We start from the raw sequence: 25,327 nt of genomic DNA, 5'->3' as shown, positions 1-25,327 counted from the left end.
CAGCAGGTGTGAGCCTGGTCAGCACCTGGATGGGAGAGCTCCTGGGAAAAACTAAGGTTGCTGCTGGAAGAGGTGGTAGTGGGGCCAGCAGGGGGTGCTCACCCTGTGGTCCATGTGGGTCCTAATGCCCCAGTATAGTGACGGGGACACTATACTGTAAACAGGCGCCGTCCTTCGGATGAGACGTAAAACTGAGGTCCTGACTCTCTGTGCTCATCAAAAAAAATCCCAGGGTGTTTCTCGAAAAGAGTAGGGGTGTAACCCTGATGTCCTTGTCAAATTTCCCATTGGCCCTTACCAATCATGCCTCCTAATAATCCCCATCTATGAATTGGCTTCATTATTCAGGTCTGTTCTCCTCCCCACTGATAGCTGGTGTGTGAAGAGCATTCTGGTGCACTATGGCTGCCGTTGCATCATCCAGGTGGGGCTGCACATTGGCTGTAAAGCTCTTTGAGTGGAGTGTCCAGAAAAGCGCTATATAAGTGTAAGCAATTATTATTTACTGTACATTCTTAAAAAGTATACTGTAGCTTCAGTCTTTTTTACTGCAGTTTCCAAGTTTGGGGTGTTGGTACCCCCCTCCCATCCCCATTCACCCTTTACTTGAAAACAAGCTCAGTGTGTACCATTGAAGATTATGCCGGATTACTTAATGCAAAACGTTTTCCTTTCACCTGCGTGATGAGTCAGTTTTTTCAAACAGATATGGCATCATATTTGCCAATCAATTCAGCTTTTCAAGCTGGAATGTAAAACAAAAGGCCTACTGTATAATTGTGACTTGTAATTTACATGCTGAGTTGTGTCATGTGTACAGTAAGTCTGTCTTCACAGTGGGAATGTGCCATGCATTTGAACATTTTATGTTAAAGGATGAATCTGGCTAATAAACCACATGTCTCCAGTAATAAAGATGTAATGAATCAGAAACTCTTTTTTTTTCTTTCTTCTCACACAAAGCTGTCATAGCAGGAGCGGATGGGACGTGTCATATTAAATAGACATGACAAACTGGCACGGCATTCTTAATTTCCTGAGCTGGCCGCTTTCATGTCACCTGGGTCTTGTATTGGTCCCATCCTCCAGTCCTCTGGAAATAAAAAAAAAATCAAAACATCATCTGAAAACTGAACCAAACAGCAGAGCCGAATTGAAAGCGACTGGCTTGAATGAAAATGCGGGGGAAGGAACAGGGGAAGCTCTTTAATAAGGCCGGGTCTGAATGGGGAGAAACACAGAAAAGATAAGCCCTCAGCTCAGCGTGTAATGATGAATAAACTCAGGAAGGAATTTGAATGAGAACAGTGGAGCCAGATACAGAAAGTGTGAAAACATGGAGGATTAACTAGGACCTCTCCGTCACGAAGGAGTGGAGAAGGAAAGAAATATTCAGGCTGCTGGGCTTCATAATATATAGTACACATGGTACACATTGGGGAAGCTGCTTGGAAACTTAAATGGAGTTGAGAACTAAAGTTCAGAAAGGGTGACAGTCTCAGCGGTCGGTACTTTCTTCCCCTTCTCTCCCTCACCTTGTCCTTTGGATCCCACCTCCGCCCTGTCTCCATCTTTGCAACTGCACCTTGGTCACTCTTCACTGCATGCAGGGGTCCCAGCCTCCTCATCCTCTGGCCAGGAGACTGGCCCTAAGCCCAGTGGGTGAAGGCAGATTTACTGGGACTAAAGCACTCACTGAACCTGGCCAATACACTTAATTCTTGGGTGTTTTCATTCCTAGTGAATCAGTAATGGTGAGGTACTCGGGAACAATGTTGTCTTCGGAAAGGATTTCAGTGATTAAGTGTTTCTAAGCTGGTGAATTAAAGGGGTGCTAACCTGAGGTGACCTGCCTTGTACAGGTACAGTATGTCGTTCTTGTAAAACTGAATATACTGTATACAGTGCTGTAGTTCCACACTGGGTGGAATTAGATAATGATTTATGGGCTCTGAGAAATTATAATTATTTTCAGGAATTGACTGAGGTTTAATGTCAATATCAACTTTGCAGAAACAGTAGTGCAATCTAGACTTTATGGTTGTCCATTATGGTTGGTTTGTATTCATTCCTTTATGTCACGTGAGACAGGTGAGCAAGGATTTAAGCACATGTCCTAAGCTTATGCTTCCTAAGTTTATACTTCTTATTATTTTCATTTCCTTATGAAATAGCTAGAGGTTGTTTTAAAGGTATTTTCTTACATTTTTGTTACAAAATAACATATTAAATCTTTTTTTGTGCCAAATAATAAAATACAATACAAAAACACAGCTTCAATTGTTTGGCATTTTTCTTTAAGCCACACTTTGGGCACTAAGTCTAATAGTAAATTAAAAGGAAAAGGAAATATGCTGTTTCCTACATGAATTATATAAAACAGACTGTCTCTTTATTGATTGATTTTAAAGTGCCTTGAGATGATGTATAACAAAAGACACAATATAAAATATAGAAACCATTTGGATACATGTACCGTATGTAGCCTTAGAGTTAATTAGGCTTTCTGCAGTGCTCCTTGAATCTTAATGAACAGTTAATGGCATATGGAGCACAGGGTGCCAGTGCCAGTTCTTATTGTCTTGAAATGGAGTGACTCATGACCCACAGGCTGTGGCCAACTGGCAACTGCAGGTTGACCTGTACCTACTGGTCTGCACCTTCCCTACTGTCAGGAAATGAGCAAACCCATCTATTGAAGCATAATTAATTGTGGGGATTCGAAAAGGACTGTCTAGGAGGCTGTAAACCTGTTTTAGGATGTTTACTGTGCTGTTGCTGAAGAGATTTTTTTTCATCACTTCCTGTGTCAAATGAAACTTTTATAAAACAGTATGTAACCGAAATAAATATATACTGTATGTGGTTGATTTAGATTATCAGATTTAAATTATGTTCATTCTGTAGGCCTATAACACTAAAATAAAATACTGTTACAAACAGGGAGATAAGAAAATGAAGAGTTGCAGAAAATACAGAGTTGGTTCATCAGTAATTAAATTAAATAATCATAACTACCAAATTGTAGTAGATATGTCAAGAATATACAGTACCCGGGCAGTTGGTATAATTACAGGTAATTGAGATCTTCGGTCTCTGAGAGCTTTGTCATAAATTAAGAACACTGGGTTAGACAAATACAGCATTTATTAATAATGACAATAACTCACACTAAGAACAAACAACACAAAATATAATATACTATTTACTCTATTTACAAACACGGCTCTCAGAGACTGACTGCTATGAAGTACATAAATCCTATACTGTATAAAGCAACTACAAGGGCCAAAAAGGGAGATAAACATGCCTTCTAAGCATGACACAGTCACCCAGAGCTAAATCTCTCTCTGTATAAATATGGAGGCTACAAAGCAAATGGGAACCCATCTCCCTATTTAAATATATATATACAGTATATATATGCACTAATCAGGAGAGACCGTTTTAAAACTAAGAATTCTCTACACAGGAATTTCAGAATTTCCTAAAAGATACAGAATGGCAAGCTCTCTTTATAAGGTTCAAATATTTACTTGAAACTGGTCTTAAAGGCTGAACAGAACAAAACCTCCTGCATGGTAATGTCTTTTCTCCCACTTTCTGTCCACCCTCTCTCCTATCTCCCTGGACTGTTGATGACTCTTAAATATTTACATGTACAAAGGACTTGATTCACCAAGATAAATCAGACAATTCCTCTGATCAATGTGTCTCAGATTCCTACAACTCAGCAAACACCTCAAATTCACTTCTTCTTTTACAGTATATCTCCCTAAAACTGCAAATGTTGTCACTAGATTGGTGTTGACCATTGTCTCTAGACACTTCCAATAGACATTACAATGCATTGTGGAAAATAAAATCTAAATCGACAGGTGTCATTATTATCTCCATGTCCATATGATCTCTGCAATTAATTGAAAATTCCACCATTTAGCCAGAAAGGTCTGTTGAGAACACATTCTCATTTGCAGTGCCAACCTGGTCAAGATGTTTACTTAAATATTGCCCAGGAAAAACACAGATGAACACAAGGATGAGAACTGAATACACTTTGGTTCTGCACGCCTCCATGAGATGGCCAGCAGCCATATAACCCTGCAACTCACAACTGGCAGCCCACTGAAGCTAAGCAGGTGTGAGCCTGGTTAGTACCTGGATGGAGAGCTCCTGGGAAAAACTAAGGTTGCTGCTGGAAGCGGTGTTAGTGGGGCCAGCAGGGGGCGCTCACCCTGAAGTCTGTGTGGGTCCTAATGTCCAAGAATAGTGACGGGGACACTATACTGTAAACAGGCGTCCTTCGGATGAGACATAAAACCTGACTCTCTGAGAGGTCCTGACTCTCTGTGGTCATTAAAAATCCCAGGGTGTTTAGTGTAACCCCGGCATCCTGGCCAAATTTCCCCTTGGCCCTTACCAATCATGGCCTCCTAATAATCCCCATCTATGAATTGGCTTCATTACTCTGCACTCCTCCCCACTAGTAATAGCTGATGTGAGTGTTCTGGCTCACTATGGCTGCCGTCGCATCATCCAGGTGGATGCTGCACATTGGTGGTTGTGGAGGGGAATCCCCATTACCTGTAAAGCGCTTTGAGTGGAGTGTACAGAAAAGCGCTATATAAGTGTAAGCAATTATAATTATGAGATGCCATGATTTAGCCAGTGCTGAGAAGCGGTAGTGGTTTGCTCCTGTGGCCCATGACAATACAATGATATTACAACACTTTGTATTCATAACCAAAAATTGCTGATGGTTTTAATTTTGTTATAGGAATTATAAATTAAAATATATATATATATTTGCAGTGTATACAACAACAGAAGGGTTACAAAAAAGAATAGGCCACTCACCCTGTTTGGTTTACAGCAGTAACTAATTGAGCTCATCCATCTTTCTTGAAAGAAGCCAAAATATCAGCCTCATGTAGCCCCACAACCCTAATGTCTCCCAGTCTCAGATTTAAATGCACTACACTTTAATTTCAACTTGTGTCTCATGTTTGAGTTCCATGTTTGAGATACTGAAGACGTTGGTGTTGTCAGTGACTTTGAGGATTTTGAATACTTGCATTTGAGGTTCCTCGTAGTAAAATGAGTAAAAATATTAAATTCCTTCAACCTGTCAGACAAGAATGTTTTTTTAAGCCTGGGAGTGCTTGGCCACACATCTCTGAACTGTTTCCACAGCAGTGAAAGTGATGGACAAAGCAAATAAAGACTTAACACGTCGTGTGTTTTCAGTGTCCCACAAATTAAGCATTAAGGTGGACCGTATTATTTATAACATCTTGACTTCAAAGGCTTGAATTAAAGGTACAGGACAGCATATGAATCATTTACTTGTCAGAAACATTAACTCTGTAACAAAATTAAATTAAACTATAATTGTGACAAAACTGGGAGTGGAGCAGTGGCTTGGGGGCTGTGTTTACTTGAGGTTTTGCATATAACGGCCTGTGTTTTGGCAGGTATGGTGTTTTTTTTCCTTTCTTTGGAGCCTGTGACACTTGCGATGTGTCGAGGTGCTGAGCTGGCTGGAACCAGATCTGGAGCAGGGAGACAGAGAGGACAGACTAAGGATAAAGGAAGGAAACAGCGTGCCCTGTGGCACCTGGTCATCTGAGTGCAATCAGTTCATCATGTAGCCCTCCCTCCCCGTGATTATCCAGACACTTCCACCCCTCATTCAAGTCCGGAATGCATTAGTCACATAATTATTCATTTGAACAAGTAATAGGTTTATTCCATGCTGAAAAGAGAAGAATGAAAACACAACTTTTCGGCTGTGGATCCTTCTTCGGGTGTATCCCACCTGAACTAATTATTCATTTGTTTGCCTGATGCTTTTATCCAAAGGGACTTACAATTTCTCCCCTTTATATACTGTAGCTGGGTGTTTTACTGGAGCTATTTGGGTGAAGGATCTTGACCAGTTCTGCTCAGGAAGAGGATATACAGTATAAGCCCCAGACAGCAGAGGCCAGGAGGAAAGAGTTTCCAGAGGGTTTTTCTTCCCCCACACTGTATCTGTTGTGGACATCAGGGCAAGAGGACTATAACAGAACATGCCGAAAGGAAAAGAAAAGAGACACAACGTTTTGACTGTGAAGCCTTCTTCAGTTCCCTCCTTCTTCACACCTGAAATGTTGCGGCTCTTTTCTTTTCCTTTCAGCATGGAATGAACCTTTTAGTTGTTCCTTTGCAGCCTGCGCATGCTGACACAAGCTCCCTGCTTGAACTTCAATAACAGAACATACAGTATTGTTTCAGCCTGTCGGGACTCAAGAGGATGCTGTAGACAACTGAAGAGCTTCACTGAGTTTTTCTTCTTCATGGAGCATACCTGGATGATGAGTTCATTTGAAAAAGTGGAGCCTTTTGGATTTTCTTTTAAAAGAAAAGATAAAAGAGACTGTACATGAAGCAAGAAGTGCTCACACGGGATTTATTTGGGTTACTGGGGGCTATAGCATTAATTTCTCTGTGTGTTTATGTATTTTTAGTAGAAAGTGATAACCTATTGTGTTTGATAGAGGAATAAGAACTGTAATTATTGTGCTGGCCTGTGGGTGCGATGGTGTTTCAGAGGGATACCACAGCCTGTGTGGAGAGAACAGTCCAAGTACATTTAAATTGCTAGGTGGTGCAGTTGGCTACAGTACTTGCTAATTGCTACTAGTACTTAACACGTGACATTATTAGTTCAGGCTTTTATTGGATTAAACTCTTTTTTGTGTTAATAATGCATATTTGATTAATTACAATGTGATCACTACATAGTTTTGTATCACAGGCAAGTGTGATGTGGAGTTTTTCTGAAGAAAAATACTCTCAAAGCAGAAGACAAAGCACAGCCTTGTACGCTTTATTTTACAGAAGAAAGGAAGGAATACGACAACTTGAATAGAGATTTAAACAACGGCATGTCTATTTAACAGCTGCTGTTAGACTCTGAGTCTGTATACCTGTTTATAATAATCAAATAAAAATGTAGCACTAAGTGTTGTGGGTTCACCGAACGCTAGGTGTCACAATATCTTCTTTCCTCTAGTTTTGGGACATGTACAGTAGGCTGGGACCAGAGGTGTTTAAAAAATGTAACCTGTAATAAATTAATTTCTTAATAATTTTTATATTACAACCAATTAAGTAATTCTACCCTTATTGTAATCATACTCCGTGTAGCAGTTGTACATCATATTTGGAAAACATTGTGACCCAATGTTTTACATGTTGAAACAAAGTCTACAATATTTTAAAATAGACGCCTTCTAGATTCCAACAAACAGGTAAAAAAAAAAAAAAGATTTCTAAAACTGCCAATTATTTTGTTTTTGTAATGGTACTGCTCCAGGGCTTGTCTGCGGCTCAGTGCTGGCTGAGATTCAAACCCACCTATCAGAAGCAGAGTGGGAGAGCTTGCTCCGTCTTTCACGCCCATCTCTGGCTGCAGACCAATCAGAGGTGCAGGAGGCGGGGCGGTGCGGGGAGCCGCGGAGGATTCAAACAGAAAATGGCGGCTGAGAGAGAAGCTGGAGGAAGCAGACAGAATAGAAGGTAACAAATTATTTAGGAAAAATAAAAAAGCTGGTTGAGCTTTCGTTATGGCAATAGAACCACATTGTGCTCTGGCCTAGTAAGAGATATAGCATGTCCTAGTTACTGACGTTTATTCTAAAAAACGTATTGAAATAACTTGGGTTTGTTGCTCATACGTGATGACCATATCTTTCGTAAACTTTTTAACGCCTTCTGTGATGAGCCTTATAATCTGGAATGATAAATACACTGTACTGCGCCAGATAGTTTTAATGTTCACCACAGCGCAAAACTAGGTATGTCACGTAAGAAGCTTTGATTTCTCTTTACTGTCCCCTTGTCCCCGAATGAATAGGTTGTCTGTAGATGGACGTATTTTATTGCTTTGACTCGAGGTTGCACTTATATTTGAACAAAAACAGAATCCACTAATATCTAGTACGTGAGACAGTCTGCAGTTGTTCATGCAGGCAAATCCAAAGCCCCTTCATTTATTAAGTTTTAGTTTGTAAATTTTAGGTGTTGAGTGCATTGGTTATTGCCTGCCCTTGCTTTTATTAACCCGTTTTATAAAATTTCGCAGTACGTTCGGAATTGAAAACATTTGCTAACGCTGTTTAGAAATGTTAAGACATCCAAGCGACGTAAGTGCTGGCAGTTGTGATTTTACATCGGAGCTGTGGCTCATTCTTTGGAAAGAGGAAGGTAGAGTCTCGGTTACCTGCAAATGTGCAAAGTCACAGTAATAATAATTGCTTACACTTATATAGCGCTTTTCTGGACACTCCACTCAAAGCGATTTACAGGTAATGGGGACTCCCCTCCACCACCACCAATGTCCAGCATCCACCTGGATGATGTGCAGTGCAGAGCAAGGCTTTTTCTTACCCCTGGTGCCATCATTTGCTCCTTTTTCTTTCTCCATCTGAGTTTCCCAAACTGTTTCTATAGTTCTAGTAATACAAAGGGAAACAATTCAGACTCCCCTTGCATAGCTGTGTGTCCTACGTCGTGTTTATTGAACAGCTGGGTGTAATCCAACATTTGAGGAAGTATAATCGTTTCAATCTGATTCCCGACATCACATAAAATAAAATTAGCATTAAATGTTGCTTCTTTACAACAGAGGTATCTTGCGAAACCCGAAATAGATTAACTGTTGTTCATTTTGAATTTTCTCTCTGCTGTCCTCCGTTTCTAGATTTTCTCACTGGAACAAGAATCTTTATGCTATTAAACATTTCACAAAAAGTATGCCAGTATGGTCTTTCTGTACACAAGTCAACAATGAGATGAGTTCTGGCGGAGTGTTTGAGATTTTGTATTTCATTTCTCCTGTGGATTTGTTGTAGTCGGTTGGCATGTTGTGCTAATTCACTTCACATCAAAATATCTACAACTGCTGAATTGTGTTTTTCAGGGGAACGGTTTGTAACGTCGTGATTAGCCATGAGACTAGTCTGCGTAGCCAGCCCATCATCTTCAATCCCGATTTCTTTGTGGAGAAATTGCGTCATGAGAAGCCAGACGTCTTCATGGAGCTGGTGTTGAGTAACATCACAAGGCTCATTGACCTTCCTGGTACAGAGTTTGCTCAGCTCCTGGGGGAAATGGATCCCAAACTGCCCAGTGCAGCAGGTTTCTTCCGTTCCTTGAACTTCCTCAAACGCAAAGGTCAGCGTCATCTTTAATCATGATCTTTTTTTGTGTCTAGTGCTTTTCATGCTCATGCAGCTCAAAAGGCGTCATATACAAAGTATCAAAAGATGATTTAAGGGGAAAAAAAATCATGAAGAGGAAGACAAGAAAGGATTTATGTAAAGATGTGCAATCGATGTTTAAAACTTCCATTTGAGGGTGAATTGCTGATGAAAGGGGGTAGAAAGTTACTCAGTCTGTAGGCATTGTACCATACAGCAGCCTCTCCCTTCCTTTTTTAATTCATGCTTGGAATGAAGAGTAGGTCAATATCAGTAGATCTGCATGTTCTGACTGATAGACTGAGCATTTGAGTTAAATTGTCTATACTAGCAAAATCATTTTAATATCAATGCCATTATGTGTTGGCAGCCAATGCAACGGTGCTGAAACAGGAGTAATGTCCAGCGTTTTTTATTTTCTGTTAAAACAATAGGAAATCTGATTTCCATTGCATAGCAGTGTGAACTACATCTGGCTTGATGAGCTGCAGGCTCTAGTATAATGCAGCATTTTGAATACATTTTTTTTAAGTGATTACAGAGCCATCAGCAATCAGACACATTTAAAACACTATTAAATGTTGTTTTTGTGCCATCTAGAATATCTTGCCAAATGTACCTGGTGTATATTTCTATTGCCACTGAGCTACACGGTATTCTCTCAGTCCCAGTAGGTCTGTTTGTGAGGTAGTCTGCTCTGTAATGGCACAATGAAGTGAGTACAAATGCAATACAATAACAGAAAATTTCATTTAATTAAACCCATATTATACAAAATAGCATAATTCGCAACTCAGCTGTGCCATTGTCCAAGTACTAACAATTGAAAGTAATTATTTAAATTGTTTGCTGTTCTGAATGTAGTTACCTATATATAAAAAAAAGCAATGTTTTGAGGATTTCTGCCAGTTGTGAAAAATAAAATGTCTGAAACTGCTGTACAATGAGTAACAGTTGGCTGTACTTTTAAGTTTTTGATTATCCTTTTAATAGATAAGGGAGTTGTGTTTGGAACCCCCTTGACTGAAGAAGGGATTGCTCAAATATACCAGCTCATTGAGTATCTCCACAAAAGTGAGTTGCCTTTTAAATCTTTAGAACAAAAATATACTTAGTGTAGCATCCAGCTCTTCTTTTGCAGTAATTAAAAAGCATGCACTTTGTTACTTTATATCTTTTTCTACAACATTATTAATATTGCATACGCATAATGCAAGAATGTCACAGTTTTTGTGTGATAATATATTGTTTCAAAATGATAGAACATACCTCTCTCTGCAGTATTTTTATTTCTAATTATAATTTTCCTTCCGCAGCATGTACTTTCTCCAGGTGGTGTTTTACTCTGGGTTATTAACGAATGTGGCAGAAGGTGTCTGTGGCTTTTATGCAAAAATATTTATGTGAAAAAGAATTGAAATGTCTATTACAATTGCTGTCTAATATATTAGAATAAGAACTGAAATAAAACATTCAAAAGAGCATTTATTATAAACCTAAACTGAAATCGAACATAGGAATCCCTTACACAGTATGATCTATAATAAATATACCTCTGCACTTAATATTTCAGATCTGCACGTGGAGGGCCTTTTCAGAGTGCCTGGGAACAGCGTCCGACAGCAGGCTCTAAAGGACTGTCTCAACAATGGTCTTGACATTGACCTGGATTCAGGGGAGTACCATCCTAATGATGTGGCTACTCTACTGAAAACCTTCCTTGGGGAGCTTCCTGAACCGCTGCTAACTCACAGGCACTACCACGCTCATCTTAAAATAGCAGGTACCCTAGAACATTAAAGTAGACTTAACATCTCCAAATATAAACGTGATGGTTGTGAAGAAAGGACTGTCGGATATTTCTCCCTTATCAACAATTCTTCCAGGTTCCATCGATCCATTTTGTAACTACTTTATCCAATTTAGGGTTAGAGGAGAGCTGGAGCCTTACCCGGCAAGCAACAGTCACAAGGCAAGATACCCCCTGGATGAGACGCCAGTCCATCACAGGACATAGACTTAGACACAGACACAAACACGCACACTCATGCCAAGGTCAATTTTTCTAGCATTCAGTTAAGCTACTTGTATGTCTTTGGTCTTTGGGAGAAAACCGGAGAAACTGGAGGAAGCCCATGCAAACACAGGAAAAAACATACAAACTCCGCGCAGATAGCACTCAATAGGAAAAACATGTTTATTCTTTCTACTCTTCACTGTGGAACAAACATTTACTTGTTCCTAAGAATTGTTTATCTTAAGAAAAATCAGGATTATGTGCTCTCTTCTTGAACAATTACAATGCTTTGCAAAGCTATTCACCCCCTGCCAATAATATTACATTTTGGTTAATTACAAATAACAGAGGCATATTTTTCAAATAACCTTTCTTTCTTTAAAAATGTAATGATCAGAGTGAACACTGTCAAGCTGTCTGCAAAACCTAGAAAAGGTTTACATCAGTAAATCTCACTTCCAATAGGTTTCTAGCCCCCTAAGAGCAAAGAGCAAATGCAGTCATCTCCCCCCATTGGCACGACTGCTCTGCTCACCTCTTATGTATTGCAGCAAACATGGTTATTGATTCCTTAGAGCTAAGGCTGTCCCTGTCTTTTGCTGCCTGTTTTCAGAACTAACGTTGTTTGACGAGAGGGGGAATAAGACGGCTGCGCCAGATAAAGAGCGTCAGATAGAAGCCCTGCAGCTGCTGTTCATGCTGCTCCCACCTGCCAACCGCAGCCTGCTCAAACTCCTGCTGGACCTGCTGTACCACACTGCCAAACAGCAGGACAAGAATAAGATGTCTGCCTATAACCTGGCCCTTATGTTTGCTCCCCACATCCTATGGCCAAAAAATGTAAGTTGACATAATTTCGTTCAAAATGAAGACCAAGAGTTTGGTGTTAGACCTGGTGTAATTGAGGGCACTCCAAAAGTTATGTGATCACTGGAAGTGCAGTCGAGAAATAAAGTTTTTTTTCTTCTTTTAAAGGTGACAGCTAGTGACTTACAAGAGAATATACAGAAGTTGAACAATGGTGTGGCATTCCTGATCAAGCACTCGCAAAAACTGTTCCGGGTTGGAATTTTTTTTAATAAATCTTTTTAATCAAATGCAGTTTTCAGTGAACTCAGTTCTAAAGTACCATCACAGTGTTTTTCAGTCACGTCCAATGTAAATTTGGATCTGATCATAATACTGACGTTAACAGTAGAAAATATAGTTTCCATGGGTACTCTAAAAAAGCAGGACTTATAACGGTGGATTTGCATATTAAAACCTGTGTTTCAAAAAACTCTTAAGATGAAGATAAAGTCTAAGATGGAATAATTGTAACATTTAAATTTACATTAAATGTTTTTTTTCTGCTCATCCACTGCATGTTAATAATGTTGAACTTCCTGAGAGTAATAAGTTTATTTTAAAACTCCCTTTCTGAATTAAATCAAAATTCTATTGAATGTCAAATCATTTTTTAATTACATTTTAAATATTTTTATATTTAATACATACATTTTCTGTTCTGTAGGCTCCAGCATATATCAGAGAACACTCTAGGATGCAGTTCTCAGGATTGAAGATCCTTCAGTCAAAGGTTTTCTTTTTTCTTTATTCATCTTTTTACCCATTTATGTATTATGTATTCTGATATTAATTTATTGTATATTTAATTGCAACATGTTAAAGTTAAACTAAAGTTAAAAACCTTCATATGATTGATGAATCAGAGAATAATGGAAACTTTTTTTACTTATCAGAAGTTTGGTCTTTATGCATTTCTGCCATCAAGAGGATTTGAGAAATGTGAGCAAAATAAGCAAAGTAAAAAAAAAAATTGTAAATGAATCTGAAACTGAATGTTGTTTGTTAAAAATATTTAATAAGCTAAAAGTTAAGAAGCTGTAGAACAGTAGTGAATATTTTTTTGTAAAAATACTTTGGAGTTAACAGATAGTTTTAAATTTAATTGGGACTAAACTATTTTTTCTCTCTTATCAAGGATGATCTGGATCTCTTGCCCTCCCAAGGAGCTAATGGCCTTGTCACTTCGAAGAGGAGCTGCCTCGATCCTCCCTCCTGCTCCCAGCCTGATGACAGCCAGTGTCATACAGAAGAAGCTCTAAAGGAACTGTTCCGTCATGTTAGCAACATGCCGGAGTCTGCTAAGAAGAAGAAGTTGGTTCGACAGGTAGAGAAACAGTATTGGAATGTCGTTTTCTCAAAACAAAAGCTCTTGGCACTCATCTGCTATATCATTTGGGGATTCATTAAAAAAGTGAATCCCATCTTGTTGCCTTTGGAAACTGCAAACATGATTAAAACGTAATAGGCAAAAGTTACTTTTTTTCACTGCAGTAGATGTTTCAAGTGCCTGACTCATGATGTCTCTGGTTAGAACACCACCACTGAGTATATAAAAACATGGCCAGTGACAGAATAAAGTATCAATTAATCTTAACGTAAGCAGCAGTAGTTCAGTGCTTTATATGGGTACGAATTTGTAACCCTATGCAATACTTAATTGTGCATAAAACTTTATTGTACTCCATTGATAGAGCGTGTAATTACCAAGTACTTCCTTTACACTTGAATGCAGGCTGGAAAAAACGTTTTTTTTTAATCCATTAATGGAAAATTTGATTTCAAGAAGAATTTATTGCATTTAAGCATTCTGAAAGAAACTAAGCATAAATGACCCCAGAGAACCAACAGTTGTTTTTCAGAAAATGTATTCCTTTCTTGTATTTTTCCATTCTGAACATCTCCCATAAACATTTTAGGTATTTGTAGTAAACGTTAAGGGTATTCCAGACCTTTCCAAAAAGTGAACGGACTTGACATAAATGTTATATTTATGTTGTCCAACAGAGGTGCTGTCTGGTAGCTCAGACTTTGTGTACCACGCAAGGCTGATGCAGTTGCTACAGTAGAGAGCGAAATACCACTGGCATGGCAGTAAAAGACCTTTGTATGTTTTTGCAGTTTGCCAAGCAGTCCACCCCAGGGACTCCAGTGCTGGGCTCTCAGACTCCTCCCAGGAAGAAGCATGCCCGATCCCGCTCCTTTGGGGGTCTCATTAAGGTCATCACTTGTTTCTCTTATTTGGTTTATCGTAAATATGCTAATATGATTCGTGAGAAGACATTCAATTTAGTCTGTGGCAGAATTCTTTTTTAAAGTTAGATTTAATTTAAAAAATTGTGGGACGATCGGGGAGTGCTCACCCTGCGGTCTACAGTATGTGGTTCCTAATGCCCCAGTGTAGTGATGGGAACGCTACCCTGTGAAAAGCCATCTGTCCTTCAGATGAGACCGTAAACCGAGGTCCCCACTCTCCGTGTTCATTAAAAATTCCAGGTTATTTCTCGAAAAAAGTAGGGGTGTTACTCCAGTCTCCTGGTCACATTTTCTCCCTTGGCCTTTAGCAATCATGGCCTAATAGTCCACATCTGTGAATTGGCTTCACATTGTTCTCCACCCCGCTGGTAGCTGGTGTGTGTTGAGCGTAGTGGTGTGTCCACATTACTTGTAAAGCACTTTGGGAGGAGTATCCAGAAAAGAGCTATATAAGTGTAAGGATTTTATTATTAAAACAGTACAAAAATGTATTTATAGACAGTTTATTGTTCTAAAAAAATAAATGCATAAATGGCCCCAGAAAGCCAAGTGAATGAATACTGAAGCACACCCAAATCCCTGACAACAGTGGAAGTCATTCAGCATCAGAAGAATGATAATTAATGTTATCATACTTAATATTATTAGATGATTAATAGTTTAAATCTGGTATTGCTGTAAAGGATGTTGACATTTTTGTCTTCTAATTGTATTTTATATTAAAATGTATGTAAGGTGCGAGGGGATTCAGCAAAGATTTATCAAACATTTGGTGGTTACAGTTGTTTATCAGGAAATGTATTCCTTCCATATAGTTCTCCATACTAAACATTTTCCTTCTCCAATAAACATTTTATATATTTTTATTAAAAGTTAAAGATATCCCAGACACTTCAAAAAATAAATGACATAAATGACATAAACATTATATTTATGTAGTCCAACAGAGGAGAGACTAACAATAAGTTATTAATTTAACAAGTTATTGCACATTAATTTGCTACTTCATTGTTGTTTTATTTTATTTTATATAATATATAAAGCAAGTATAGAGATTCTATATGTAAGTAAACAGACAAATTCCCTATTATATATTTAAGGGGGCCAAACTGTTGAGCTAGTTCTCTTTATACCATTAGCCATGTAAAATACCACAATTATAGTGATGTTAGGCTACTTTCAAAGTTGTTGAATGCATCCTATACTTCTTCTATACAAAAAGAAAATGTTTTTTATGTTTAAAACAGAAAAGGGTTTTGGGGAACCAGACTTTAATGGAAAAGAAAAGCAAAAATACGTCTCCAGAGCCCTCTACTCCCATCATAGTACTGACGGACAAACACGGGAAAGAAAACATTGATTTGCAATCTGTAAGTCTTTGATAATATCACATATTTATTCATTTGTTCCTTTTTTTAATTGTTAACATGCCCAAAGGGGTTGGGCAGCCACTTGACCTTGAACCCCTAGAGGTTTTTTTCCTCCTTACTAAGGAGTTTTTGGTTCCTCTCCTCCATTGTCTTCTGGTCTTTTCTCTTCTGTGTTCACAACATGTATGGTCACTTGCTTTGTTAAGCGCCCTGGGACAACCTTGTTGTGAAAGGTGCTATATAAAAATAAATTGAATTGAATATGTACAGTACATGGAACTAATATGTGTACACATTTTGCTCATCTAGCAGAATTGCATTCAATATGCTTTAAATATATTAAGATGACAGAAGTACAATGCATTGTTTTACACATGAAGTTTAGATTGTCTGAAAGTTGTCCTGAGTTTCTAACCATTTCACTTTTGTGTGGGGTGCTATTAATTTTTAGTCATTTTGAAAGTCATAACAAATAAGATTTAAAATGTACAAATGAGCAAAAACATATCTAAGGCTGAAACATTGACTGGTTTACAGGTACAGGTAGTGCCACCTGTGCAACATCTAATGCAACTGCTTAACAATGTTAAATAATTGTTGTAATTTCTAAATTCCGGAAGGAAAAGCTATCATCGTTGCCTAAAAAGCACACAAGGTATTAAGGTATTGTATAAGAAATGAAACTGAAGGTAATATTCTGTGATATACAGTGTCCTGCATGGATACAAAAATCTGAAACAGCTTATTTGGTCCGTACTTAATCTTTAATATTGTGTCTATACCTGTACCAGCCTTTTCTATATAATGAAAATATTTCTATACAAGTCATATGGCTCAATATATGAGTTCACTATTATTGCTAATGTTTTAAGCAGTGATATTATATAACAAGCATCAGAACATATAGACTTTTAAAGGGGAACTGAAGACACAATTTCTCAGACCAGTTATTAAATGTCGGTAACAAAATAAATCCATTTATGTTATAGAAAACTTTGTTTAAAATGCTGTAAGTTGCCATGCATTCACAAACTCACATTTGAATTCCCACAAATTGAGACGTGATGTGGCCCTTCCTGCTCGCTAGTCACCGTAATGATTAATGACATGTGATGTATGGGTGAATAAGCACAGGCTGCGTGGTGGACATTTCGCCACAGAAATGTTCCAGGGTGATCTGCATGCAGAGTTAACAAGTAGTATTTGTCGGCAAAACCATCTCGGAATTGAGAGAAATATTTTTATTTGATTACAAGAGATGTATTCAAGAGCCTCTTTCTTTACAATGTAAACTACAATGCAAAAATGTAAACTAGAGGTTTTAAAAGGTACATTTAACTGTTATTGTGTTTTGAAATGCATTTATCAGTGCTGATTCTTTCTAACCCAGAAATATAAAAATAGCATAGTAGATCCTGTTTAAAATAAAAAATCTTATCACTGATGCGCAAAACAACAAGCTGACCATAAAATAAGTCTCCCTTCCGGTTTAGCTTAAATACAGTATTCCAGGCCAGTGTTGTGGAATGAAATATTAGCACATGCAATCCAATATCTAAACCAGTGTTTGTTGCATGTTAATCAAACAAAGTCACCGACATCCAAAGCAAAATGTTGCTAACTGTTGTTTGTGAATTTTGAAGTTGTTAAATTTGATTCTGCCAGTATACAAGTCATTTGCCAAATTTAACTAAATTCAGTTAGTCTTTAATACACTTTCATTTATGTAGCAGCAAGGTGGCATAGTGGCTAGGGCTTTAGTTGGGTCAAAGTATTCTCTAAGTCATCATTGTAAATGAAAACGTGCCAACCATAGACATAAACCTCTTAAGAACACACAGTACTATATCACTTATATATCCTATAATTCAGGAAAGTTACAAATGACTGTGTTGCAACATCAGCATCAGTACTCTGCTGCACTGATTATGAATGGAATACATTAGACAATCTTTTAGATGTGGTAAAAGAAATAACTACATGATGGGTGCAAAATTATTAAAATTGATGCCAGAGTTTTTGTTGTTTGATTTAGCGATTTACATTTTTATTAGTTTTATTTTCAAATGAGAAAAAATGTATATTTGTGTGAATAAAAGCTTGTAATTAAATGTGACTTAGATATGTTTTTCTATGAATTTAAATAGCTTTCTTCTGTGAATTTAGTAGCTTTCACATGCTACTATTTAATGTGTCTAGTAATATCCGTCTTGTTAGGTTTATATTTAGAGTGAGTGTTTTTTTAAGAAAATGTACAGTACTGAGACATTGCAGAACTTCACCTGTTTTTTAAAATTATTGCAAAAACTGTTGTCCAGTTCTGCTTTAGCATTTTAGAATCATCTTGAACATTTGAATATAATAAATGTAAATGCAATAATCAATTTTCAGTCCACTAAGAATAAAGAGTTATGGGATTGTTTATTTCTTTGTTTTTAATATTTGAATCTGTATATTGTTCAAGATTGAGAGGCCCCTAAATTCTCCAGCCCTGGTAAACAGAACAGTGAATTTAAAGTCTGCTGATGAGAACTCCAGGGTCAAGGTAATTCTAATTTTAGATAAGTTTTGCAATAAAGTTTTGAATATTGAACATTTATGTGAGCATTATGCCAAAATGAAACTTTTTTGTAATGAAACTTTCTGTTCAGTAGAATCATCTCATATTTATGGTAAGCAGGTCTGCCTGCTCCAGTCTTTTTAATGACATTTTTAAACCAATGCAGTATATTTCTCTAGACATTTTTCAGGTGCATAGGATTGCATTTTTCGCTTTTAACTTTTACGACTTGCACTGTATCTTTTCTGTTAAACTTCTGTTTAGACTGACTTTTCTGTTAGACTGACTAGATGCCAGTTTTATTTAATTAGCAACAATAACATCAAAAAGCAGTAGTGATGCATTATGAAAAATGCAACCATGTTATTTAAAAAAACTGGAAAAAGGTACATTTAATAAGTTAAATTAATTCAGACTAAAAGAGCTCAAAATTAACTTAGTGTCATTGTTGAGCTTCTTCATTTTTAAGCACTATATTGTGTAATGTCAAAATTAGGCATGTCTTCAAGTTATACTTTACAGTTTTTAAGTTTTCTACAGCTTGTTTGTCATAAATGTAACTTTCTTTCTTTACTTTAATTTCTGTTTTTCAGGATTGCTCCTCTTGTACCAAGGCCTGCTTTCCCCCAGCACAGGAGTCTTCTGTTTAAAAAATCTTTTTTGAAATGGTCCTTCAAAAGCTGTGATTAAGTTTATCATTCACTGTGGTATATTCAACTAAGAACACAACTGAGCCATTTTTCTGTATGTATATATGTATATGTTTTTGTTTTTAAAAATGGTCTGTTTTGGATCAAACAGTGAAACTAAATCTTCTTTGGGATTTCTGGAAGTCAGACTGTCAGCATGGATCTTGGTGATTCATTGACATTATACCAAGCTAGTGATGGCTATATTTAACTATATATATATAACTACCTTCTCTCCTATCACATGAATAGGACACATTTAATTTGGGGATACTCCAATCCATTTCCAAATAATTTATTCTGACGTAATGGGTTGGTGGATCTGATATATTGAAATACACACTGAACCTGGATGCCTGTTGGACATGCTGTACATCTATGCATAAAATGGCTCATCTTAATTATATTCCTTTTTATAGAAATAAATGCGTCTGCATTCAGAATCCTGATGGAGTCTTTGCAGTAAAATGTCAGGTCTAACCTGGTGGTGATAAAGTGAAATTTGTGAATTTAATGTGTAATTTATGAAACTTCGGTTGGACTGTTAATGGATATTCAACTGCTTCTAGTTCTGTTCCAATACTGCCTTTTATGTTTGGATAGTTGTAGTGAAATCCCAATAGATATTTTAACACATGTGGAAGGCTTTTTAAATGCAAGTAACATTATTTCTATTTTGAATGCAGGAATGGGTTGAATGTTGTTGGTCTTGGGAAGTGCACAAGAAGATGGACCTTGTGTTTAGTTTTAACGTTTAAAAAGTTTTGGAAATGCCAAACCATTCTGGTTACAGGTCCATAAAGTGTCATATTAATTTAAATGGTGGGATATGGAAAATTCTATGAGTAAAGGGTCATTTGTGAAATGCCATGAATGAATTCAAAAGTAAGGAGGGTTCGCGATAAGTAATGGTTGAGAAAGAATGTGGAAGAGAGGATATTCTGTTGATTGAATTTAAGTCTGTGAGATGCTCATATGAAATGTGAACGTAGCAATTTTATGGTTAGTTTTAGAAGTTATTTAACTAAGTGCCTTTGTGAGATTTTTTTATTTACATCACAGGCTCAATAACTGTTTTTTTAACATTTGGTTAACTATCTTTATTGGTATGATAAATGTTGTCTTGTCTGACAGTGTTTTAATATACTACTATGCTTTTAGAATTTTGTTTACTATCATAAATTATTAATTTAGGGATAATAATGGGAGTATTGGTAAGAGGTCCTGACTTTTTGTTCATTAACATGGTTCTGATGCTTCTGAAATGTTAAAAATAGTCTCCATCAGAATGTAGACTCTGCTTCAAAATGGAAAATTCAAGACAAGTCAAAAAACATGCCTTTCCAGAACCTCCTTTCCAGTCTGAATTGTGCCCACATTTCCCCAGAGTAATGTTAGCACAATGAAAACCCTTTTCTACATGACCACTTCAATTCTGATATTGATGTGATAAAAGTAGTGAGTCTGATCTCTAATGTCTGTTACATTATAACCACTGTGTGGCCAGTTGGGCCATATCTTATTTTAATATTTGCACACAGACCTCACTATTTCTATATCCTGTTTTTTTAAGGGCATTTACAGTTTTTTCCCTCTTAGTGATGAACGAATGCTGCTAAAATCTAATCTCTGATTTTAGCATCTGTGCTGTGTCTTGGTTTCAGTTCACCTTTGTAAGCAAAATTTTTTTTTTACTGCTTTATTAGTCTTTTTTTTTTGTTAGTTTCTTAGAAAAGCAAGTAGACAGATGCATCTTAACTTGAATGATTAACTTAACATTTAAAATATTTCATACCTCACGCTGCTTTTTTCAAATTTTATCTATAAAATCACTATAGAAGCCTGCAAGGAAAGGTTTTTTAATACAACATTGTGAACATACAAGGAAATAAAGACTGCTTCATTAGTTCAGATAAATCCTTACTGTCTTTATTTGTTAGTCAGAAGTATGCATTTTGCATGAATTGTGGTGCAAATAATTTTACACTCTATATACTACACTATACTGATTTGAAGTCGAGTTTGTTTATATTGAAAAACTTTTTGCAATAGCGTGACATTTAAAAAAAATAAACTGAGACTGTTTTGTATTTCTTCACATATTATATTGACAGTCTTGGGAAAATCAAATCGTACTGTAATGTAATAACAGTGCAGCTACTATACATCTTCAAACTAAAATAGCAGGTGTTTGAATACATTTCACTGGAGTAATAGGTTTCTGACATAGCAAACTGTGTTTGTGCCAGACAGCAGGCAGGCAACACCTTTACTAAAGTAACAAAATTTTCTGAGCATGTTTTAATAACTCAAAGTCAGAAATATCTGAATTCTCATTGCTTAGTTCAGATAACACTTTTTTGTTTCTACTCTGAAGCAGGCAATAAACAAATAGAAACCTAATTTGAAGCCATGCCCAACTTGTAAGAGCCTATAGGTGAACTTTAAAGTGAAGTTTGAAATAGTGGGATCAGTTTTGTATGAGAAACAAAACTTGAACAATTAACCCCTTACATTTCATAATAACCTTTATAGCTTTTTTCACATCTTTGGCATATAGAAGCTGGAGAGCCTTGTCGAAATCAGAAATGTATGATTGCTATCAACCTGCTTTCTCGTGAATAATTAGGTAATCTTGTAGTAAATGCTTTACTAACCAACCAAAATATTTCCTGGCCATAATAGTCTTAAACTGTGCAATAGAGCACAGCACAGGTTGCATAAAATTCTGTTTTAAGAATACCAAGCAATATTACGTTAGTCATTCAAGGTATTAAACAGCTGTATGAGTGATTGTAGTGAGTGTACCATCCATATGTATTACTCTGTTTTTGCTGGTGGGGGCTATTACAGCAGAATATGCTTTATTTTTTCTCTGTTATCAGGACCTTAATAATTAGGTTTCAACGTTTGGGTCAAGTTTCTGAAAGCTGTTGTCAGCAATGCATTATCTAAGCTATTTTTTACGTGAGCAATTTTGTCATCCTAATAGTTATTTTTGTTCATAATGTATGTAAAATAAGTTGTAACATTGTAAAATAGATGGCTTTAGTAATCATTTTAAAATAAACACCTTTTTACCCCGTCTCTTGAACATTTTATCTCATTATCAGTCCCACATTATTTAAACCCTGGAAAAGTATCTGCATACTTTTGCAAAGGGCTGGTGCATGTTTACAGTGTATAAGAAGTTAAGCAAAACTAAATAATTGCTGCAATTAGCTAAATTAAACATTTTCACGTTTTCAAATTGTACTGATATATAGGTAAGAAGTGAATTTCAGATATCAAATTTTAAAATTGTAAGACTTAAATTATGGGGGTATTTTCTTTATCTTGATATAAGAATGAAGTTATGACTTCCACAAACTCAAAAAGATGGCGGGAATTCTGCTGGAAGAATTTAACTCGATTCTTCATAACTCCAAAATAAAATTCTCTCGGCTTGGTTTGCCACAACCATGTTGGAGACAGTGTGGTAGTAGAGACGCAGGGCATTTAACGCATATATTGGTAATGTCCAAGACAAGAAGTGTTGTCTCTGATTAGCAAGACATGTTTAGAAATTCCAAAGTCGTGTTCAGTTCTGTGTGGGTAATCTGCCTGATGAGGATGTGGGCAGAGGTAAATACTTGCTAAAAGTATTCTTGGCAGCAAGTAAGAAAGCTATTACACATCAAAGAGCCCCCCAACCAAGAAAATGATTATTGTTTCAGAGATTTATGAAATTAAAAAGTTAACCTTTCAGTTAAGACTCCAGAAGGACATTTTTTTGAGAGATATTGGGAGAGGTGGATTATTTATTATTTATTACCTAACGATAATGATTTAATGTTTTTAGAAGTTTTTTTTTTCCTTCACCCACCTAAATGCAAAAGAATGATGCGTAACTTTATACTCATTCATATTTGTAATACTTCAGGTTTTGAGATGACAGGCAACTTTTTTTTTCTGGTTACCTTTTTATGTTAAAAAAAAACAACAAAAAAGAATGAGGTTATAAGGTTATCAACCAATATTCAATTCTCAGAATGCTGGATGCTGCACATTGGTGGTGGTGGAGGGGAGTCCCCATTACCCGTAAAGCCCTTTGAGTGGAGTGTCCAGAAAAGCACTCTATAAGTAAGCAATTTATTATTATAATTATAATGCTGTTCTCTGTAATTTGAATCATATTGTGCCAATTGTGCCACAATTGTTTTTTATAATGAGCATAGGAGACTTTTTGGATGCACCTTTCTGTTCTCTGGAACATCAGTATGTGACATCTGTCAGAAGGAAAGTATTTCAATACAATTTGCTTTGTTGGTTGTATGCTCTTATGAACTTCAATCATGATCATAGCCGAGTAAAAGCATTGTCAATTTCATCCACAAGGTGGCGGTGTTTAAAAAGTAAACACAATAACGAATAACATGTTCGTAATACTTTAATTGCCCATTAGAGGTCATATGCTCTCTTTACTTATACGTAATAACTACATATTTCATATTAAAGATCTGAAAATAGCCCATTGCATGCCATTTTTGCACATTACATCTTTTTAACCATCCCAGAATGTGTTAATGAACCCGAAAATACTTATTTTACATTATAAGTTTCAAACAAATGTTCGCTTAAAAGTATGCGGTTGTCAATGTTTTGTTTAGTTTGCCTTTTGTTTCAAGTTGTTTTTCGAGTCGTTTATTCTTCTCGCTATTGCTTTCAATGCTTAATTTTCATTAAAGTGGCATGTTCTGATTCGATTAAGAAACTGGAATAATTATGTAATTTGTTTTGCGCACATATAGAACATTTTCAATATCAATGTGATATGTGCTTAAGGTTTTTATTATTCAACCATTTTTAACAATATGCCATGTATCATATATTTTACATGTGGAACATGTTTTAAATTTGCTCTTGCAAATGAGTTTTCAGGCATTAACAGAACCTTTGTATGAGCGACCATAATTTTGTAATTCCCAGGTTCTGCAAAGCCTTGTCTAAAAAAACTTGAAACATGTTTGTAGTGTTATTAGTGCGTTTCAACGTCTTCAGTGCCTTTGCATTTTTTTTTACTTAGAAACGCACTCGGATTTTGCTCATGATCGGGAATTCTTTTCTCCGTAAAAAAAAACACGGTAATAGCTGTTTTAGGAAACTAACTCCTTAAGGGAGCTTGTTGTTATCTCGAGCAGTTGTATACATTCTTCCTTTCCTCGTATCTCTGGAGCATTAATTATTACAATTATTAGATGCTCCTTTCATTAAATTATGTGATTTCCATTTGTAGAAAGATACAGCGGGATAGCTTTGGGCGGGAGCACATGCGTTAAACATTTCGTATTAGTCGGTTTCTAGCTGTAGTTCTTTGTGAGACATTTTCCTGGACAGGCGTCGTATTTGTTGAAACACAATGGCTAGTTAAGAGTACCTGAACCAACCTAAGCATTGTAAAGGACCAAGGTTCACAGACGCAAGATAAAACACTATGCAACCCTTTCTGAACATAGCAAAGAAATACGGCAAACGTGTTGCCAGAAGCTATCGGATCCTCATTCTGAATCATTGTTATAAGTGAGCATAACTACATTATGTTTCAACGTTTTTTTAGAAGTTCGCAATACCTACAGTATAACATTTGAGAATTCACAAAAAATTGAGCATTCTAATTTAAGAATTCTGTGTCTCCTGTGTGGGGAGACATAATGACCATGGCCCCCGTCACAGTTTTTGACAGTCTAAAATAGGAATGCAGTTTATTTTAGGGTGATTGATGGATCAGGCAAGAAAAGACATGTGGAGCCGATATGTTTGATTAATGCTTCTGATTTTCTATGACAGCGATTGACTTCGAGTCACTTAAATCAGTGTTAAAGCTAGTCGCAAGCTTGCACAAACCCTACACTCGCAGATGGTTGGTTGGCTGGAATCGGTCATGATGTAGTCTTATTTTCTGCTTCAATTGCACGCCAACAGTATTCGCAACTTTACAGGTGTTGGTTTAGCTCATTGCTTTCACTCTTCATCAGAGTATTTTAACTCACTTTTCGGGGGTCTGGTCCTATCAGCATTTCTCTCAACTATATTTCATTTCCTAAATCATTTCATTCTAAACTTATAAGGGACAGTCGCTATTTCTGCTACAGTACCCAAGATCAGCAGGGATTTTGTAGAAACGCATTTATGCCATTTTCATCAATACTGTTCACGTGTATTCCAGAAATGCCTGGAATTGTGAATCTGGACTCCTAACACTGAAGCCGTGGTTTACACAGTGGGTACCAACAGATGTTTTCATAGTCCATTTCTATATAAGCTCATCCGGGCTATGTGCAGGGCACTGCTACCGTCTTTCAGTA

General features: G+C 36.7%; 1 protein-coding gene across 1 annotated transcript; it reads left to right on the top strand.

The window, feature by feature from the left end:
• Positions 1 to 7,478: 7,478 nt before the first annotated feature.
• Positions 7,479 to 22,068, top strand: arhgap19 (Rho GTPase activating protein 19). Its single transcript, XM_088635949.1, has 12 exons — positions 7,479 to 7,563; positions 8,966 to 9,219; positions 10,239 to 10,319; positions 10,819 to 11,028; positions 11,876 to 12,102; positions 12,238 to 12,324; positions 12,776 to 12,841; positions 13,247 to 13,435; positions 14,230 to 14,328; positions 15,612 to 15,734; positions 18,199 to 18,279; positions 18,888 to 22,068. Exons 1-12 carry the CDS (start codon positions 7,520 to 7,522, stop codon positions 18,942 to 18,944), a joined length of 1,518 nt encoding a protein of 505 aa, XP_088492075.1. The 5' UTR covers positions 7,479 to 7,519; the 3' UTR covers positions 18,945 to 22,068.
• The last annotated feature ends 3,259 nt before the right edge of the window (positions 22,069 to 25,327 follow it).

The sequence above is a fragment of the Lepisosteus platostomus genome, chromosome 6 (assembly GCF_059453375.1).
Source record: "Lepisosteus platostomus isolate fLepPlt1 chromosome 6, fLepPlt1.hap1, whole genome shotgun sequence".
In the NCBI taxonomy this organism is placed as follows: Eukaryota; Metazoa; Chordata; class Actinopteri; order Semionotiformes; family Lepisosteidae; genus Lepisosteus; species Lepisosteus platostomus.
Note: the sequence above shows the minus strand (reverse complement) of the source record. Positions and strands in the feature narration are given on the sequence as shown.

What these genes read in the sequence shown, in the direction of transcription:
- arhgap19 (XM_088635949.1), top strand. Translation starts at nt 7,520, where the DNA reads ATGGCGGCTGAGAGAGAAGCTGGAGGAAGCAGACAGAATAGAAG. An exon ending in CGCTCATCTTAAAATAGCAG is followed by an intron (nt 11,029 to 11,875) that starts GTACCCTAGAAC and finishes GCCTGTTTTCAG; the next exon opens with AACTAACGTTGTTTGACGAG. An exon ending in ATGAGAACTCCAGGGTCAAG is followed by an intron (nt 18,280 to 18,887) that starts GTAATTCTAATT and finishes TCTGTTTTTCAG; the next exon opens with GATTGCTCCTCTTGTACCAA.